The 16,198-nt window shown below is 34.8% G+C and overlaps 1 protein-coding gene and 1 long non-coding RNA gene across 4 annotated transcripts; one reads left to right on the top strand and one right to left on the bottom strand.

The window, feature by feature from the left end:
• Positions 1 to 1,138: 1,138 nt before the first annotated feature.
• Positions 1,139 to 4,785, bottom strand: LOC126619819 (uncharacterized). Its single transcript, XR_007622163.1, has 3 exons — positions 4,632 to 4,785; positions 2,386 to 2,704; positions 1,139 to 1,648 (listed from the first exon to the last, which is right to left on the bottom strand). It is a non-coding gene; the product is annotated as an uncharacterized LOC126619819 (long non-coding RNA).
• A 4,474-nt stretch (positions 4,786 to 9,259) lies between these two features.
• On the top strand, positions 9,260 to 11,245 carry LOC126617722 (uncharacterized). 3 transcript variants are annotated; one of them, XM_050285761.1, is made up of 4 exons: positions 9,260 to 9,752; positions 9,838 to 9,958; positions 10,123 to 10,532; positions 10,876 to 11,245. In XM_050285761.1, exons 1-4 carry the CDS (start codon positions 9,715 to 9,717, stop codon positions 11,063 to 11,065), a joined length of 759 nt encoding a protein of 252 aa, XP_050141718.1. In that variant the 5' UTR covers positions 9,260 to 9,714; the 3' UTR covers positions 11,066 to 11,245. The 3 variants fall into 3 exon arrangements, with proteins under 3 accessions (XP_050141718.1, XP_050141720.1, XP_050141719.1); XM_050285763.1 differs by lacking the exon at positions 10,876 to 11,245 and adding an exon at positions 10,785 to 10,869 and having other exon boundaries at positions 9,284 to 9,752; XM_050285762.1 differs by lacking the exon at positions 10,876 to 11,245 and having other exon boundaries at positions 9,295 to 9,752; positions 10,123 to 10,796.
• The last annotated feature ends 4,953 nt before the right edge of the window (positions 11,246 to 16,198 follow it).

Genomic DNA, 16,198 nt, shown 5'->3' with positions numbered 1-16,198 from the left:
TTATACATCTATATTTAAATATATATATATATATATATATATTTATAATAAATTATATATTTATACTTGTATTTGGAAAAATAAATGCAAAATAGAAGAATATATAAATTATAAAGTACTACAATTGATTGAATGCATAAAACGAAATATGTATTCCGAGTTATTTTACAAGAAAGAAAGCCTTAAGTTATTTTACAAAAAAAATATCTTTAAACCCTTTAACCTAAAAAAATAAAATAAAATACATGAACCGCCTTAGACTACCTAAGTGGCAGCCTAGAGGCGTCATGTGCCTTAGTCAGGGTGCCCGTCCTAGGATGTTATGTAATTTATTTAAGAATAGTCTGTCACCATGTAATTTTCTCATACGTAGCTGTCATAGCTAATTTATTTTTCAGTTAATAAATCATAATGTTACACTCCGATAAAACCTATTTACTTTTTAGTTAATAAACCAAGTTGAAGATCAAAGTGCATAGAACGAACAAACAACATTACAAAATACGAAGATCGATTTATTAACTGAAATGTAAAATAACCATAATAGCTACATATCAGAATACTACATTGAGATAGACTATTTTAACTCTGTAACATAACATCCTATATATAGAGAACTAACTATAATCCCTAATAGGCAAGGAAATGAAACCCTAATTTTAATAGATTAGGCACAATACCCAAAGAATAAAATAAACCTAAATATTATCATTTTCCAACAAATTAAACTATAATATTATCAGAATTAGTAAATAGGGCTTTAAGGGTTGGCACGAAACAGTTCGACTAAAGATCAGACTCAAAGTGAAAGTCACTAGACTAATGGTGTGTTTCGATTATAAAGTCGAAAGTGCCTAAATGCCATACCTTTCTAGGTCCTATATGAAACGTCCCTCGTTTAGTGTCTGTGTAGTGCATATGTAGTGCTTTAATAGTAACTTTTTAGTGCTTGAGTAATGCATTTTTAACATAGCAATAAGAAACATGGACATTTTGGACACACTGAAACAACCGTATCAAGTAAAAAAACCCAATCACCCTAAACTCAGTAAATGTGAAGGGGTTCGGATTTTCAGGTTGGCAATTACTAGAAAACTCTAGGCGTTAGCTAGTCCAAATTCTCACTCGACAAGGACAATTAAACGAGCCCACAAAAAAGGGTGGCTATCTTATTCTAGCAGCTGAGATTGTCGCAGAATTCTAAGAATTATAGCTTGTTAACACTGTTACAAAGATCATAAGAGATTTAAGCGTCATCAAGTGCAAATTAGTACTTAAAATGCCATGAGAGCAGGTGTAAAAACATCGCAGCAGTAAATATAAACAGGTATAAGTAAAACGTCCCATTACCTTAAGAGATTGTAAACTCAGACCGGTAATGTGGGATCATTTGCTCGCCTTTCTTTTCGTACCTTTATAAAAATAGCATTCCAAGACTCATCGGGTACAAATTGGTATCGATAATGCCATGAGAGCGGGTGTGAGAAATGTTGCAGCAGAATATAAACAGGTATACGTAAAACATTCCATTACCCTAAGAGCTTGTAATCTCGGACCAGTAACGTGGGATCATTAGCTTGCCTTTCTTTTGAACCTCTGTGAAGGGTAGAACTCCATTTCTGGTCTCTTTATATACCTTAAGCAAATCCTACACATTCATAATCATGAAAACTAGTCAGACCAGTCAATTCCCTAATATTCAATTACACAAGTCACAAACTGTGCTACATTAGTCACATTGTGTATTACAATGCTACAATATCGGGTGTAGCCAAGTCATTTGGATTGGATCTGCAGCGTATACTGAGTTCTTTTGCTATGATAGTTTCCACAAAATGTTTCTTCTGAAAGTGTTTTTGCTACTGATGCTATACATATCACATAGATATCAGATGTGGATATGTTTCTCCAGAAACGGACTTTGTTGAAATTATATAGTTTTATCCTAACTTTGTTGCTTTCTTAAAGTGCCCTTTTCTATTAATACTAAACAGTTCGCACAGATGGGCAGATGGAAAAGTATTCCTCTCATAAGAGCATCGGGGTAACATCATTTGGTTTTAAGTCCTGTAACAAACTGTTTTGCCACTGCATTTATTTGCCCAATCCACAAGTTTCCAAAGGAAAGGGACAATGAACTTATGAAAACAAAGGAGACAGAGGCAAAAGGAGTCCTGTCTAAGCCAGCAGATAACAGATGAGACTAGTAGCTTACGATCAATCAGAAACCTAGCTCACAATTTATGAGATCGGCAGTGACCAGAGAGTCAGATTCAGAGGGGAACCGACTAAAACTAAAGTTAAATTTGAACTAAGATAAAGTATAACTCAAACAATGGGTGCGCAGTGTTTGAAGGATTGAGAAAATAAGGAAAGGGGTGGTACCTTGAAACCGTGGAGAGAAGAGGAAAAACAAGATGCGGAGAAGAGAAGAGGCTCACTCAAAACCTGTCTCCACATGGGTCCTGATTCCCTCCTTTCTGGGACTTGTGTCCTACCCCAGTCCGACTCAGTTCGAAGTGCAATTAGGCTCATCAAACAACGGCTATGACTCCAATGTTCCAATCCAATTTAATCAGTCTGAGCCAGCCCACGAAACATGGGCATGTAAACATAGACTAGTATGTGGGATCTTTTGCTTGCCTTTCGTACTTCTTTAAAAGATAGCATCACATTTTTGGTTTCTATATATCTTTAGAAAATCCTACACATGCATCATCATGAAAATAAATTAGATGGCCAAATCACTACTCTACTATCGATATTCCCTCAGATAAATCATAAAATTCCGACTGCAAGACAAGGAAAAATGGCCATCCTCATTTGTCATAGTTTGTATAAAATAGTTTCTGCAATATCATGAACTTAGGGGAAGTTTATCTTAATTTCGACGTACAGGATACTAAGTTACATTATGCACACCCACACTTGAATGAGAATACTTTTAAACAAGATATTGTCTGATTAACTAAGGGCTAAGAAAACATAAAAGGCAGTCCAATAAAATAAGAAATCTCACAGAAGGCAAAACAAATGTCACAATAAACATCCCAGGATTTAGTCATCTCATAGCTCATTAAATTGAACCGATGCCGATACATCTTTTTTATCAAGACACTGATACCAATAGCAGGGGATACGTTGAAACAATTTCTTCCCTGTACCACAAAAATTTCCCAACATTGCCAAGGCAACCACTAATCGATTATCAAGGCTTCAGAACCGAGGCAATTATGAGTTGTTATAACATACAAGACAACCAAGAATCGAAAACTGAGAAATCAGTTAATCAAGGAATCAAAATGCCAACACAACTAAGAATTTGACAACAATACACCAAGAAAACCATGAAGTAAGGCAACCATGAATTGAGGCAGCAAAAAACAAGAGGCAACCATGAATTGGGCATCAAAATAATTGAAGCATCCAAGAACGAAGAAATCAAGTTAACTAGCCATTCATGAACTAAGGCGTAGAGATAACCGAGGCAACCGTGTGATCAAAGCAACAATATACGAGAAAAAAACGTGAAGGAAAAATGTAGACCGGAATAAATTGAGGGAAACTATTATTCAAGGCATCAATAAAAACCATGAATAGAGAGATAGATAATTGAAGGAAGTATGAGTGGTGACAATAAGAATATACTGAGGCAACCATTAATCGATACATCCATACATCAATACAACCAAGAGTTCAAGACAACCGTGAATAGGCATCAAATATCATAGACAGCCACCAACTGAGGGAAAAATATATCGAGTCAACTATGGGCAACGATGAGTAAAAATAGTTATGACAATAGATTCAGGTCATCCAAACAACCCAAGCAGACTTAGGTCATAAAGATAACTGCAACGCGATCATGAACTAAGGAAACAACACGCTGAAAAAACTGAGGCAGCAATAAACCAAGGAAACAATGTATTAAGCCCACATTAAACTGAGGCATCCATTAATCGAGGAGTCAACTATGGCTACCATAAATCAAGAAAACAACGTTTTTCAAGAATAAACTGAGGTAACCAATAACCGAAGCAATCATGATGAGGCACCGATACAACCAAGGTAACCATCATGAGGCAACAATTAATGTATTCAGCCAACAATAAACCCAGGCAACCAGTAATCAAGGTATTTATATAACCAAGGCAACCATAGATCGAGGCATCAAGATAACTCAGGCAACTAGAACTTGGACAAAAATAGACCGCGGCAACTATGAATCAAGGTATCAAATTAAACCTAAGCAAACCATGAATTGTGGAAATAATATACTGAGACAACACTAAATCCAGTTATCAGGATAACTGAGCAACAAAATAGCACTGAGCTATCATGAATTAAGGCAAACCATGAACGAAGGCATGAAAATAATTGAGTCAACCATGAACTGGGCCAACCAAAATCAAAGCAAGCATGTATCAATCCAAATTCCACACCTGTAAATTGGATACGAAAAATAAAAGAAACTGGGAATACACAACTCGCTACTCAGCCTGTGAAAATTAGGTCAAAGTTAAATACGAAGGGCGTTTCTTCCATATGGAAACAATTGAAATGCACAACACTAGAAAACCCTAAATTTTCCAAAAAATCAAAGCCCTAGAAGAATGAACCGATTTGTTTACCTCACGAGGTAGAATAGTGAGAAGGAGAAGCATATGATTTCGGCGACAATTTACGCGACAGGAAAACCACGACGCTCCACTTTGTCGTTGCTCTGCGCGCCGAGTTTACGCCACCCGCGCGGTACGAATTCAAAATAAAGTCGGTTCCTATAAGTCACGTGCCTGTCGTTTGCTGAATTCTAAATAAAGCCGGTTTGTATCACGTGCCTGCGCATTTAAATCATTAAATGAGACCAAATAATTATTTTAGTGCCTGTAGATTACGTGAAGTTCTACTTTGGTGTTTATAGTTTCAAATGTTGAGACCAAGGTATAAAATATAGATGATATCAGAAATATCGGTAGTCCAAAAACACAAAAATTTTGATGGAAATATCGGGATATTATCGATATCGATAAAAATTGAATAAAAACTATGGAAATTGTAAGAAAAACTTGGAAATTTTTATTGAAACTTTGCATGATATTTATTTAGTCAATTATCTATTAGTTTATCATAAAAAATTGGAAGGAAATGTATTGCATGATAGATATAACTGATTTAAATTGATTATATAACGACCTGGCAAACATTGTGAGTGTAGAAAATATGTAGTAATTAATGAAAGAAGTTTAAACATACCATAATCATTTATATATAATGAATTAATACAATATTTTACACTTGGGACACTTGGGATGCGGTCCCTAGCTATCAATATTTTTTGATTGAAACCTTGTTAATTTTTAGTTTTTGATTGAGGTCCCTGATATTAATGTAATAATGTAAGTTACTATATTTTTTTAATTAAAAATTAAAAATTGAAATTTGTAATTGTTTATATTAATGAGATTTTAAATAAAACCCATAATTTATGGGATTAAAAATAATAAAATATAAATTATACTCTCTATTATATTGTGTGTGTGTGTATATATATATATACATATATGTATGGGTACATTAACCAAAATTAACAAAAAAAGTTATTGTACCAAAACATGGATACATTCTCAAATCAACGAAAAAAAAATGTACCCATATAAGTTTAAACATGGATTAAAAAATTTGAATGGATTTTATATTAAAAAAAGGATACATTTTACATATAACAAATTGATATATTTGAGAATGGGTACATTTAAGATTAAAAAAATTGAAAAATTATATGAATGGGTACATTTAAGATTAAAAAATTGAGAATCTTTTTATATATAAAAAAAAACTAATAGGTACAAACTTAATTTAATTTAATTTTTTATTATTTTGGAAATGTTTGAATTGAAAATTAATTAGAAGTTTAATAGAGGTGTGAGTATTAAACCCTAAATTAATTACTAATTTTTATATTAAAAAATTATATAAACAAGTAAATTCATTATCACATTAATGCTAGGGACTTAAATCAAAATTTGAGAACTAATAAGGTTTTAGTCAATGAACAGTAAAAACTAGGGACCGGATACTAATTTTTCCTTTACACTTTATACATTGCATGGTAAGATACATGAGTGTCTTAGTAAGGTCTAAAATATCGATGATATCGGAAATATCGGTAGTCCAAAAACACGGAAATTTCGATGGAAATATCGGGATATTATGGATATTTTAGACCATGGTTGCAACTCAATTCCTCTTAGTTTACAATTTAGGAACAAAAGCTTAGTTTTGTCTAATTCTTTAGATAAATTAATTATGAATTTCAGTCCATCAATTACTCAAAACAATTGACATGTCAAAATTTGTGGAAGTTTGTGTTACTCGTTTTCTTGCTTATATTGTTTAATCTTTTACATCATTAGAGTTTATATTCATTTTCGATAAATGCATCAATGAGAACATGAAATTACAGTTGCTTCGAATCATTGGAGATAATTCTATTCATGTTTGTCACCAAGAGTTAACAAAGTTGCTCATTGCCTTGTGCGCTTTTGGTTACATATTAACAGTTATTGCGCATAGTTTAGAGAACCTCTAGATTTTCATTGTTGGTGCTTTGTTTCCTATCAGGGGGTCTCAAACTCTCAATTCCCTCCAATATGCTATAATAGTAGTTAGACAACTGAGCTCTTATGTGTAGGCCACCTCATCTAATCCTAGCTACATCGCTTTTGCCTGAGTATATAGTTGTCATTTTAATTTGAGATGAACTGTTATCCTTCTCTAAATCATTATCTCTTAAGGTGTTTGTTGATTTGCTTCCTGAACTTGTGTTCAGCTATCAATTTCCCCTAAACTTTAATTTTTGCCGATTATCCCCTTAAACTTTTTAAATTAGCCAATTTCCCCCTTGAACTTGAATTTTAACCAATTACCACTCTAAACTTTTATAAATAGCCAATTTCTCCCTTAGCGTTAGATTTTAAAAACTTTCATTCAAATTTTCATATTTTTTTCCCTCATACAGCTGTCATGTGTTGTTTCCATTATCAAGATGGATGGAAAATTGGATGAAAATTTTTAAAATCTAACGTCAGGGGGAAATTGGCTATTTATAAAAGTTCAGGGGGTAATCAGCTAAAATTAAAGTTTAAGGGGAAAATTGACTAATTATAAAAGTTCAAGTGGGTAATTGGCTAAAATTAAAGTTTAGAGGGAAATTAGCAACTCCATACAAGGGGTAAATCGACAAATATGACTTATCTCTTACTCTAAAATTGAAAATATAAACAAGTTTAAGGGACATAAAGGATGTTTAGCTATGGGAATATTTTCATCCACCCTGCTAAACCCAGGTCCTACTCAAAATAATTTGACCGGTCCAGCTAATGATAATGAGTGTGCTTAAAGCTCTTGCATTCCTAATATGATCAAATACTTGCAGAATTGCTTAGTCATTTCTTTGAGTGCAAACCAAGCTAATTAGTACCAATGTCCTTTGCTATGAATGTATATGAAACGCAATGATTTTAATTTTCACACTAAAGCATAATTTAGTACTACACGGTCCTAAGTTTGAATCTCCTAAATCGCAAAAATCGAAACCAATTTATTCATTCACTTCTTAGTGTAATATATTTTTGTATAAAAAAATCACACGAAGGCAAACACAATTAATGATGATTATAGTGGTGACTTGGCCACTTTATGTTTTCGAAATTGTTTCGGTAACATACACTGTAAATCTTTACTTCGTTTAGTTTTAACTTACATCTACGCCTCTATTTCGTTCGAATAGGTTTTGAATTTAACTCTACCAAATAGCACATAGTTGGTAATGAAAAAACAAAAAAAAAATCATTTTGCCAAAAATCTAGATAATTATGAATACTAATTAGCAGAAGGTGTTGTCAACTTTATAAGGATTTCTACGTTTAGAAAATCAAACTAGGAATTTGACAGAAGAAAAATTAAAAAAAGAGGTGGGTGTATTTAATATTTATCAAAGATGCTGGTCCATCTTAGCATGTGACTACACGTCATGAAGTTGTATTAAAATGAAGGGATGTGATATCCACATATATTTTTTTACTTCTCTTATATTTTTTTAATTTTTGACTATCAGATTAGATGAATTAAAGAAGATCAAATGATAGAATTTAACAAGGGGTGATAGAATTTAACAAGGGGTGTAGGATAACACACTTCAAAATGAAACGTTTGACAATAATAAACTCGTTCTATTTAAATCACTCTCCGAAGCTCACTGGGGAGGAGTGAGAGAAACAACAAACAAGAGAAATTAACAAGATTGATCTGCGATTGTATTCTTTGATATGTTTAACTAGAGTCCAATTCCAAACTATATATGACAGATGATGAGAACAAAGTCATGAGCAAGGTGGAGGAGGAGGAGGAAGACAATACAGTGAGATAAGATCACGTGACATAACAGCCAGATCTCTGTTGAAAAATTAAATCTATGATAGCGATGTATTTCAAATTTCAAATTTCAAATTTTAGATCTATGATTCCTATTTCATGTATTTCAAATGCACTGCCTATATTCATGTATCGTAATATTGCTGGAACCAAAACTATATAAAGAAGATTCCAACCACTTTTGGTTATGATTTAATTATATAAAGAATTCGAATTATTTTGATTTCTGACTTTTTCGTGCGTTACTAACACATGGATAGAGTAATGCTAGGGAGACTAAATTTATAGACAAAGTCTTGGAAACTAAAAGACATATAAGTTAATAGTTGGTTTATTACTTAAACATTGATAAACGTGCTTATTCCAATTGATGACACATCATTTAGTTTACAAATTTAGTCTCCTTATCATTACATGGATATTAGAACTAGAAAAAATGAAGCATTGGTCTTGGACTTTGGCTTAATTGGAGCTATGGTCCTTGAAGTAAAAGTCGATGAGTATTTATTCTTGGACTTATCACAATGTGGAACATTGGTCATTTTGAATAACACCATGAAGGACCATTGTTATACATTGTAATAAGTGTAGGGACCAATATCACGATTTTTAGTTTAGGGACCAATGCTCGAATTAGACGAAAGCTCAAGGACCATTGCTCCACTCCACTCTTAAACTTATTTCGATTTTTTGACTTCTTTTGCGTTTTTTAAAACATACTAGATAAAAAGCATGTGAATTTCACATTACTTCCTGTAATCCAATACCTGAACAACCAACGACTAACGAAATCTCGTGCCCAATTCTTCTCAACTTCTCTCGTTATAGTTAAGTAAACATGTCATCAGTCTATAAGTTTTTTTTGTGTTTAGAACTATAGGGAAAGTGGTATTTTATCAGTGATGAAAGAGCCTTCATTCATAAGGGGAAAACATGGCCTACTGAAATGTATGGAGTGAGGACCAAGAAACTTTCATTACAAAAGTGGTCAATTGCTTAATACCAAGACAACAAAATAATGAAAATCAAGAGATAACACTACAACATAAAACCTTGGGTGGTGAGAGAAATAAATAACAGATGTAGACACTTTGGGAAGATGATCACAGTTACCAACATACTTTTTAAGTACAAGAGCCATTGTCTCTCCTTCAAATGTATCATCGTCCACCTGGTATGAGCAAAAGAGACTCCAAAGCTCTCAGTCCTTGGTTTTCTAAACGCTGACAATCAAGCATCTGTGTTCTTGCCCAAGTGTATATTCCCCACATAAAAATAACAATGACAGCTACTACTGGCATGGAAGATGGAACATGGAGGTGGGTTTCTCTCTCTCTCTCTCTCTCTCTCTCTCTCTCTCTCTCTCATCAAAATTGACAATGTGGGATGTGGGTTTTCTCTCAGTGACGGGAAGATGGAAGGAGATGGTGGTTTGAGGACTTTGGAGTGCCTCAGAGGGAGACTGCTGGCAGAGAGGCAAGCTTCTAGGGTTGCAAAAGAGGATGCAGAACTCATTGGCAAGAAGGTAAATTTTTTGAATTTTCGATTACGGATTAGTAAACATTCAATTACACTAATTGGTTAGTTAAATCTCCAGTATATCTATATTAGGAACGCAAAAGAGGTAACCAGTTATATATATCTATATGTTGTCTGTCATTCACATTATAATGTTTCAATTGTCAACAGTTAGTAGAACTACAGAAGCAGCTCAAAGAAGAGATCAAACTGAAGGAAAAAGCAGAAAAGAAGCTCAAATATTTGAAGAAAAAGCTTGAATCTTTTAATATTTCCTCCAAAAATAGTGAAAAATCTTGTACACAATCCACTACTACTTCATCAGGATCCAATCATCCAGAAACCCATGAAGCCAAATCCAAAGTTGCAGAGTCAGAAATCCCAGAAGAATCAAGACAAAATGCAGCAGACTCCACCACATCTGAGCAAAGCCATGAAAGTACTTTCACTGAAGAAAACACTTCTTCTCAAAGCACTTCTGGTTCCAGTTCTAGTTCCAGCTTAGAATGTTCTTCACCAAAAGGGTTCTGCCACAACCCAACTCATAAATCTGAAGATCCAGGGATTGAAGATAGTAATAGGTATGTAAGTCCGATTAACCTGACCGGTTCTATCAGGTTTAGTGTCCGTACTTAGGGTAGATATTTTGGCACTCGGCTTTTAACCATACGTACTCCAAGTTAAATATTAATAATCTTTATGTGCTCAGAAGAAGTGCATACAGCTAAAATAGGAGCGTTAAAATCACTGGTGTTTAGAAATAATCTTTGACATTCCATGTTGGGATCTGCTTAATTAAGCTAATTAGAATAAAATTTGCAAAAACTTTTCAGTTGTTCTGAATACATTTGCATTAGTACCTGTGAATATGCCTGCCACCTGTGACACCAGCACTGAATTGAAGCCAGTTGGTGAAAATTTTAGGCAAGTTCTTGATACTCTAAGAGCAAGTCCACTCCAGGCCCAAAGGCCGGCAATGGGCAATTATTGCCCAAAAGATGTCCAAAACATCTCCAGTCCATGTCCAAAAGTCAGGCAATTGGATGTACCCAAGTGTGCCGGACTAGGTAACCAGAGCAATCCTTGTCCGACCCTGTGCTCGAGTTGGATCTGATGTCATGCTGACGTAGAATGTTCAACTATGGAGATGTAGGCAATCCTTCTGCGCCACTTTATTCTTACTCACATTTGATACCATCGTCTTCTTGCTTGCCTGCACATCGCAAAATTATCATCATCGATATATGAAATGGAAAATTACTATTTACTAAGGCAATAATTGCCTATTACCTAATTACCAGAACAATTATGAAGGGATATCATAGAAAATCTTCAAAAATCAATGGATTAAAGAATTATGATTAGATATGGTCCATTTGATCACCAATCTCAAACATGCAAATAGTAATCATTAATACTTGTGGGCATACTATGTAGATGAAATAATTAGTACTAGTTATAGTTATCGTTTGAATTGGATCTAACAGCTCTAAATATCGGAGCACAAAGTATTTAAGTGTATTGAAGAAAATCTACTAGTTTCATGCATTGTGTAGTGTATTTGGATGGATTAATATCTGTGGATGTGGGTAATAAAGTTGTTTCATGTGGTACATTCACTCATAGAGGGCATGTGAATTGTGGGGTTTGTTGCAATATTGATGCTCTGACTTGGACCCCAACTTCTTGGCCACATCCTTCTTTTGGTTTTCTCTACTTTATTTTGTGGCAATCTCTTGAGTGGAACTGAATTTTAGGAGGTGGTTGGCCATGGCAGCTTGATTCTTGTGACCTGTATATTAAATATTTTCTTGTTGAGATCTGGCCAAACTATCTTTACATTTGTTGGCTTGGTCTCACAAGAGCATGTATTTGGATATAGTTGCACAAGAAAGAGCAAAAATCTTTTTTTTTTTTTTTTTTTGGGGTCAAAAGTTAAAACAAAAAGTTCTCAAAGTTTGAGTAAAGAGTAATTTTTTGGAGTGAATGTCTGTTTCGTGGTGTTTCTTATTTACTCATCTCATATCACGTATATCTACTTATTAACTAATGAATTATTTGTAAATGCGATATTCGTACTCAAAACTTATCATTGATCTTAAACTTTCACTTTTCTAAGCCATTCAACGAAACTTAATAGATAATGAAAAATGATTTCCACTCCCATTCTTTCCTTCTACGCTTCTATCTGTGTGTGTTCTTTTTATTCAATTCAATAGCCACAAAAAATAAAAGACAGTTAAAAAGAAAGAGGGTGCGAAATCATTTTCTTTCCTTCTACGCTACAACATGATTCTTTCTCGCACATTATTTTTCACGAATAAATTAAATCTCTACCGTTCTTTATTTGTCTTTTAATATCTAGGAGAGCAAAAGTGTTTTATTGGCAATTAAGCTTGGGCCCTGTGCTAAGATTTGTCCATGGATGTGAAAAATGGCGATAAAAGAACAAAGGGTTGTTAAACCCCAGACATGGATCCTCTCTTCAGTGTGGCTTGCCGTTGAGTCAGTGCTTTGGATTGACATGCAGCCCATCACATGATCAAAGAATGCACACATGCAATGCAATACATTGGAATTTTTTTTTTTTTAACAAACGGTATTATTTATACTAAAGGAGTGGGGCAGTGTGTTAAATCTCATAATAGGCTAGCAATAATATGGTTCAAATTCATCTTTGATGAGAATTAAACCTGAAATCTCCCACTTACAAGTGAAGAAGAATATCACTAGACCGTAATATTAAGTGATTGAAATTTTATATTATAGATGTACAAGTTTTTTTATTTTTTCAGAAAATAATATATTCAGTCCAACAATTGGGACTATTGCACAATAAAAAAAATAAAAATAAAAAACGCACAAACGTGCTCAAAGCTAGTCCTAGTCCTAATTTGAACTTCTGACAGAGACCTGGTAATAAAAATATTAGAGCTTATTTTGTGTTTAATTTATAAGCGATATATTATTTAAAGTTAGATTAAAGAGGGAGGAAATATTTGTATCCAAGACGCAACTGATTGAAGAGAAATACCCTATATATCAAAACAATTCACCACTTATTTTTCATGTTTAATTTTGTTTGTACTATACTTGATCAATTCCGAAACTACTAAACACCGGTCAACGTTATACCGTCAAGGACCCAGAAGAGTTTCCCTCCAACCAGAAGGCCAATCACAACGCGACACGTGTCGACATCAGAAGCCAATCATAGCGCGACACGTGTCAACATCAGAAGCCAATCACAACACGACACGTGTCAATATCAGAATGAAACTAGAAACTCTCTTCTATAAATAGAGATCATTCTCTCACAATATTTCCTAATGTCATTTGTACTAAATCGTTCACTAGTACTCACTAAAGGAGAGCTTGAACCTATGTACTTGTGTAAACCCTTCACAATTAATGAGAACTCCTCTACTCCGTGGACGTAGCCAATCTGGGTGAACCACGTACATCTTGTGTTTGCTTTCATGTCCCTATCCATTTACATACTCATCCATACTAGTGATCGGAGCAATCTAGTGAAGGTCACAAATTTAACATTTTATGTTGTACCAAAGTCCTCACTGATTTTGTGCATCAACAAATTTATAATTTTTTCTTTTTGTTAAAAATAAAAAAGGAAATACAAAGGAGAAAAAAAGGGATGGCAAAGGTTGAGGGTGGTGGAAACTGGAAAGTGGACCAATGTACATGGAAGAGTTGAAAAAGGGACACTTAAAAACTGAAAACAAATTGCAGCAAGTTTTCTTTTCTAGTTTTTGTTTTGTATTGCCACCAAGCGTGTTTTCGCACCAGTAATTAAAATAAAAATAAGGAGTTTGATTCGATTAAGATTATTTTTGTGATTATTAACACATGGAGGAATCAAGAATGTGTGGGGTTCACCAAAAACAAAGTCAGAGTTCTATATGGATTGGGGCATTCTCAAACAATAAAGTTACAAATTAAAGAGTTCAAGAATTTAGTAAACAAAATACTTATATATTTATCCATAAAATTTTTCATACAACATATAACAATATCCGTCGACACATTTTCATGTTTTGACAACGTTGCATGAAAACTTCATTACTAATACCATCAAATATCTCTCTTTATAAAAATAATCTTGTTATCATTTATCCATTAATCTCTCATCCGATATTCTTCAAAATTTCATAGCCGAAAATGCTCACGTTGTTATAAACTTGTTGTTTAAGTGTGATTGTGTAAATCCTATATTAGATTTGATTCTAGTTATTCTTCCCTATTAGGACTTGTATTCCTTGGAGGAGAAAGATTTCTTCTCCCTCTTATTACTATAAATAAAAGACTGGGTAAGGGGAATAACATTCTCTACACAACCCTACAAACACATCTCTCTCTATTCTCTCTCTGTGCAGCCGACCCCCTTCCCCTGCCAGTTAAATATAGGCCACAACACGTTATCAGCACGCCCCTACCACTGCGCTTAGGAATCTAACGTGGAAGCTTTCTGCATCAAACCAATTCACCAATACCATCACGCAATCAGGTTCTTTCAAAACAACGGTTTTTATCTCGATATTTTTGCATCCATAATAGCAGAACATTCACCATAATACATGATCCAACTTTACGTTTTTCAAATTTTAGATTCTACATAAATTGTGTATGCATCATATCCCTAATTGTTGAATTATGTGAATTTGATATTGCCATGAATTGCATCAAATATATGTCCATGCATTAAATTATTTGAATTAATCTGAAATTGAAATTTTTTATTAAAATATGGATTAGGGTTTCGTTCTAAACCCCTTCACCGTGTGAGTCGTGGCTAGTGAGCCGCCAAGCGATCGAGCCACTAGGCCCAAGCCTGCAGCTTGTGTGGTTGAGCCGAGCTACAAGACCACAAAGCCGGAGCTATGGGCTCCTAGTTTGAAACCCAGAAAAAAAAAAAACCCATGATGCCTTCTATGGCGTCTGCTCCATCACAGGTAAGCCTGCAGCCTAATCTTGACCTTCGGTCCTCATCATAATGACCTGAAGATCATCCTCCGATGGGTTTTGACCGAGATTCGTTTAAATCTCACCGGTTTTTCTTCGAAATTCTAAGTTAAATTTTCTAGGTTTTTTAAACACGTTGAGAGTCTCTACTCTTCATCTACCTCTATGGGTCGCCGTCGAACCCATGGTTTTTTGTTTTGATTGTTGCACCACGACACAACCGCCTGAAACGGTGGTACCAGTCTCATTCTCCAGCGAGTTCACCCAGTTAGCGCTAGGGTGTATGGTTCAAACCCCAAGCCCACTTGGGCTTAACCTATTCTCCAACGAGTTCACCCAGCTAGCGCTAGGGTGTCTGGTTCAAACCCCAAGCCCACTTGGGCTTAGCCTGTTCTCGGTAAGCACCAGCCTTTTGGGCTTTGGAGTTTTTCTTGACCCAACACTGGCCCTTTTTGGCCTTTGTTTTTGGGCTTGCACCTGCAATCCGTTTTCTATGATGTTGGGCCTACCTACATGCTAGGCCTGTGCCTACCCCAGCCCAGTTTTAGGCCTGAAACTCATGGCACCAATTCACCTACCCACCTGTGGGCTTTGGTCAAAATTTTTGGGCCCCGAGTGTTAATCGCCTATGTTTTAGGTACTTTTGGGTTTTATAATTTTTCACCCACGCTTTAAATTTGGCCTAAAATCTAAATAATTAAATTCATTATAATTATGGACCTGAAGTTCTATTTGCATATTTTTTTGTTGCACATTTATGTATATATATATATTTGTGTTTGTCTGGAAGAGCATATGAACATGAAGTTCATAATTATTTTGAAACCTGAAATTTCTAGAAACATGCCTTATTTGAAAACCTAAAGTTTTCCTTAAAAACACCACCCATGAAAACCTGAAGCTTTTTCATGTGTTGATGCACAAAACCGGGGTGGTCTTGGAACAACGTAAATCCGACCGTGAATCTGCACAAACGCTCAAGAACACGAAGAACACAAAGAACACAAAGAACACAAGGATTTTATCGTGGTTCACCCCAAGGTTTGGGCTACGTCCACACTGATTATGTTGTATTTCTCTGTTGAAGAGGGAGAGAGAGAGCTTAGAGCTTAGGGGGTGTGAGGAAGCTTTGAGAGGGGGTGAGAGGCTTCTGAAATGGCCTCTGAGAGTGAGAGTCCGGCCTCCTCCTAATTGTGAGGGTGAGGGGTCCTTTTATAGAATAAGGACTCCTCACTTATTACATATTTGCCCATTCCTTTATCCCATA

Source organism: Malus sylvestris, chromosome 4 (assembly GCF_916048215.2).
Source record: "Malus sylvestris chromosome 4, drMalSylv7.2, whole genome shotgun sequence".
Classification (NCBI taxonomy): Eukaryota; Viridiplantae; Streptophyta; class Magnoliopsida; order Rosales; family Rosaceae; genus Malus; species Malus sylvestris.
This window is presented reverse-complemented; position numbering and strand designations above follow the sequence as displayed.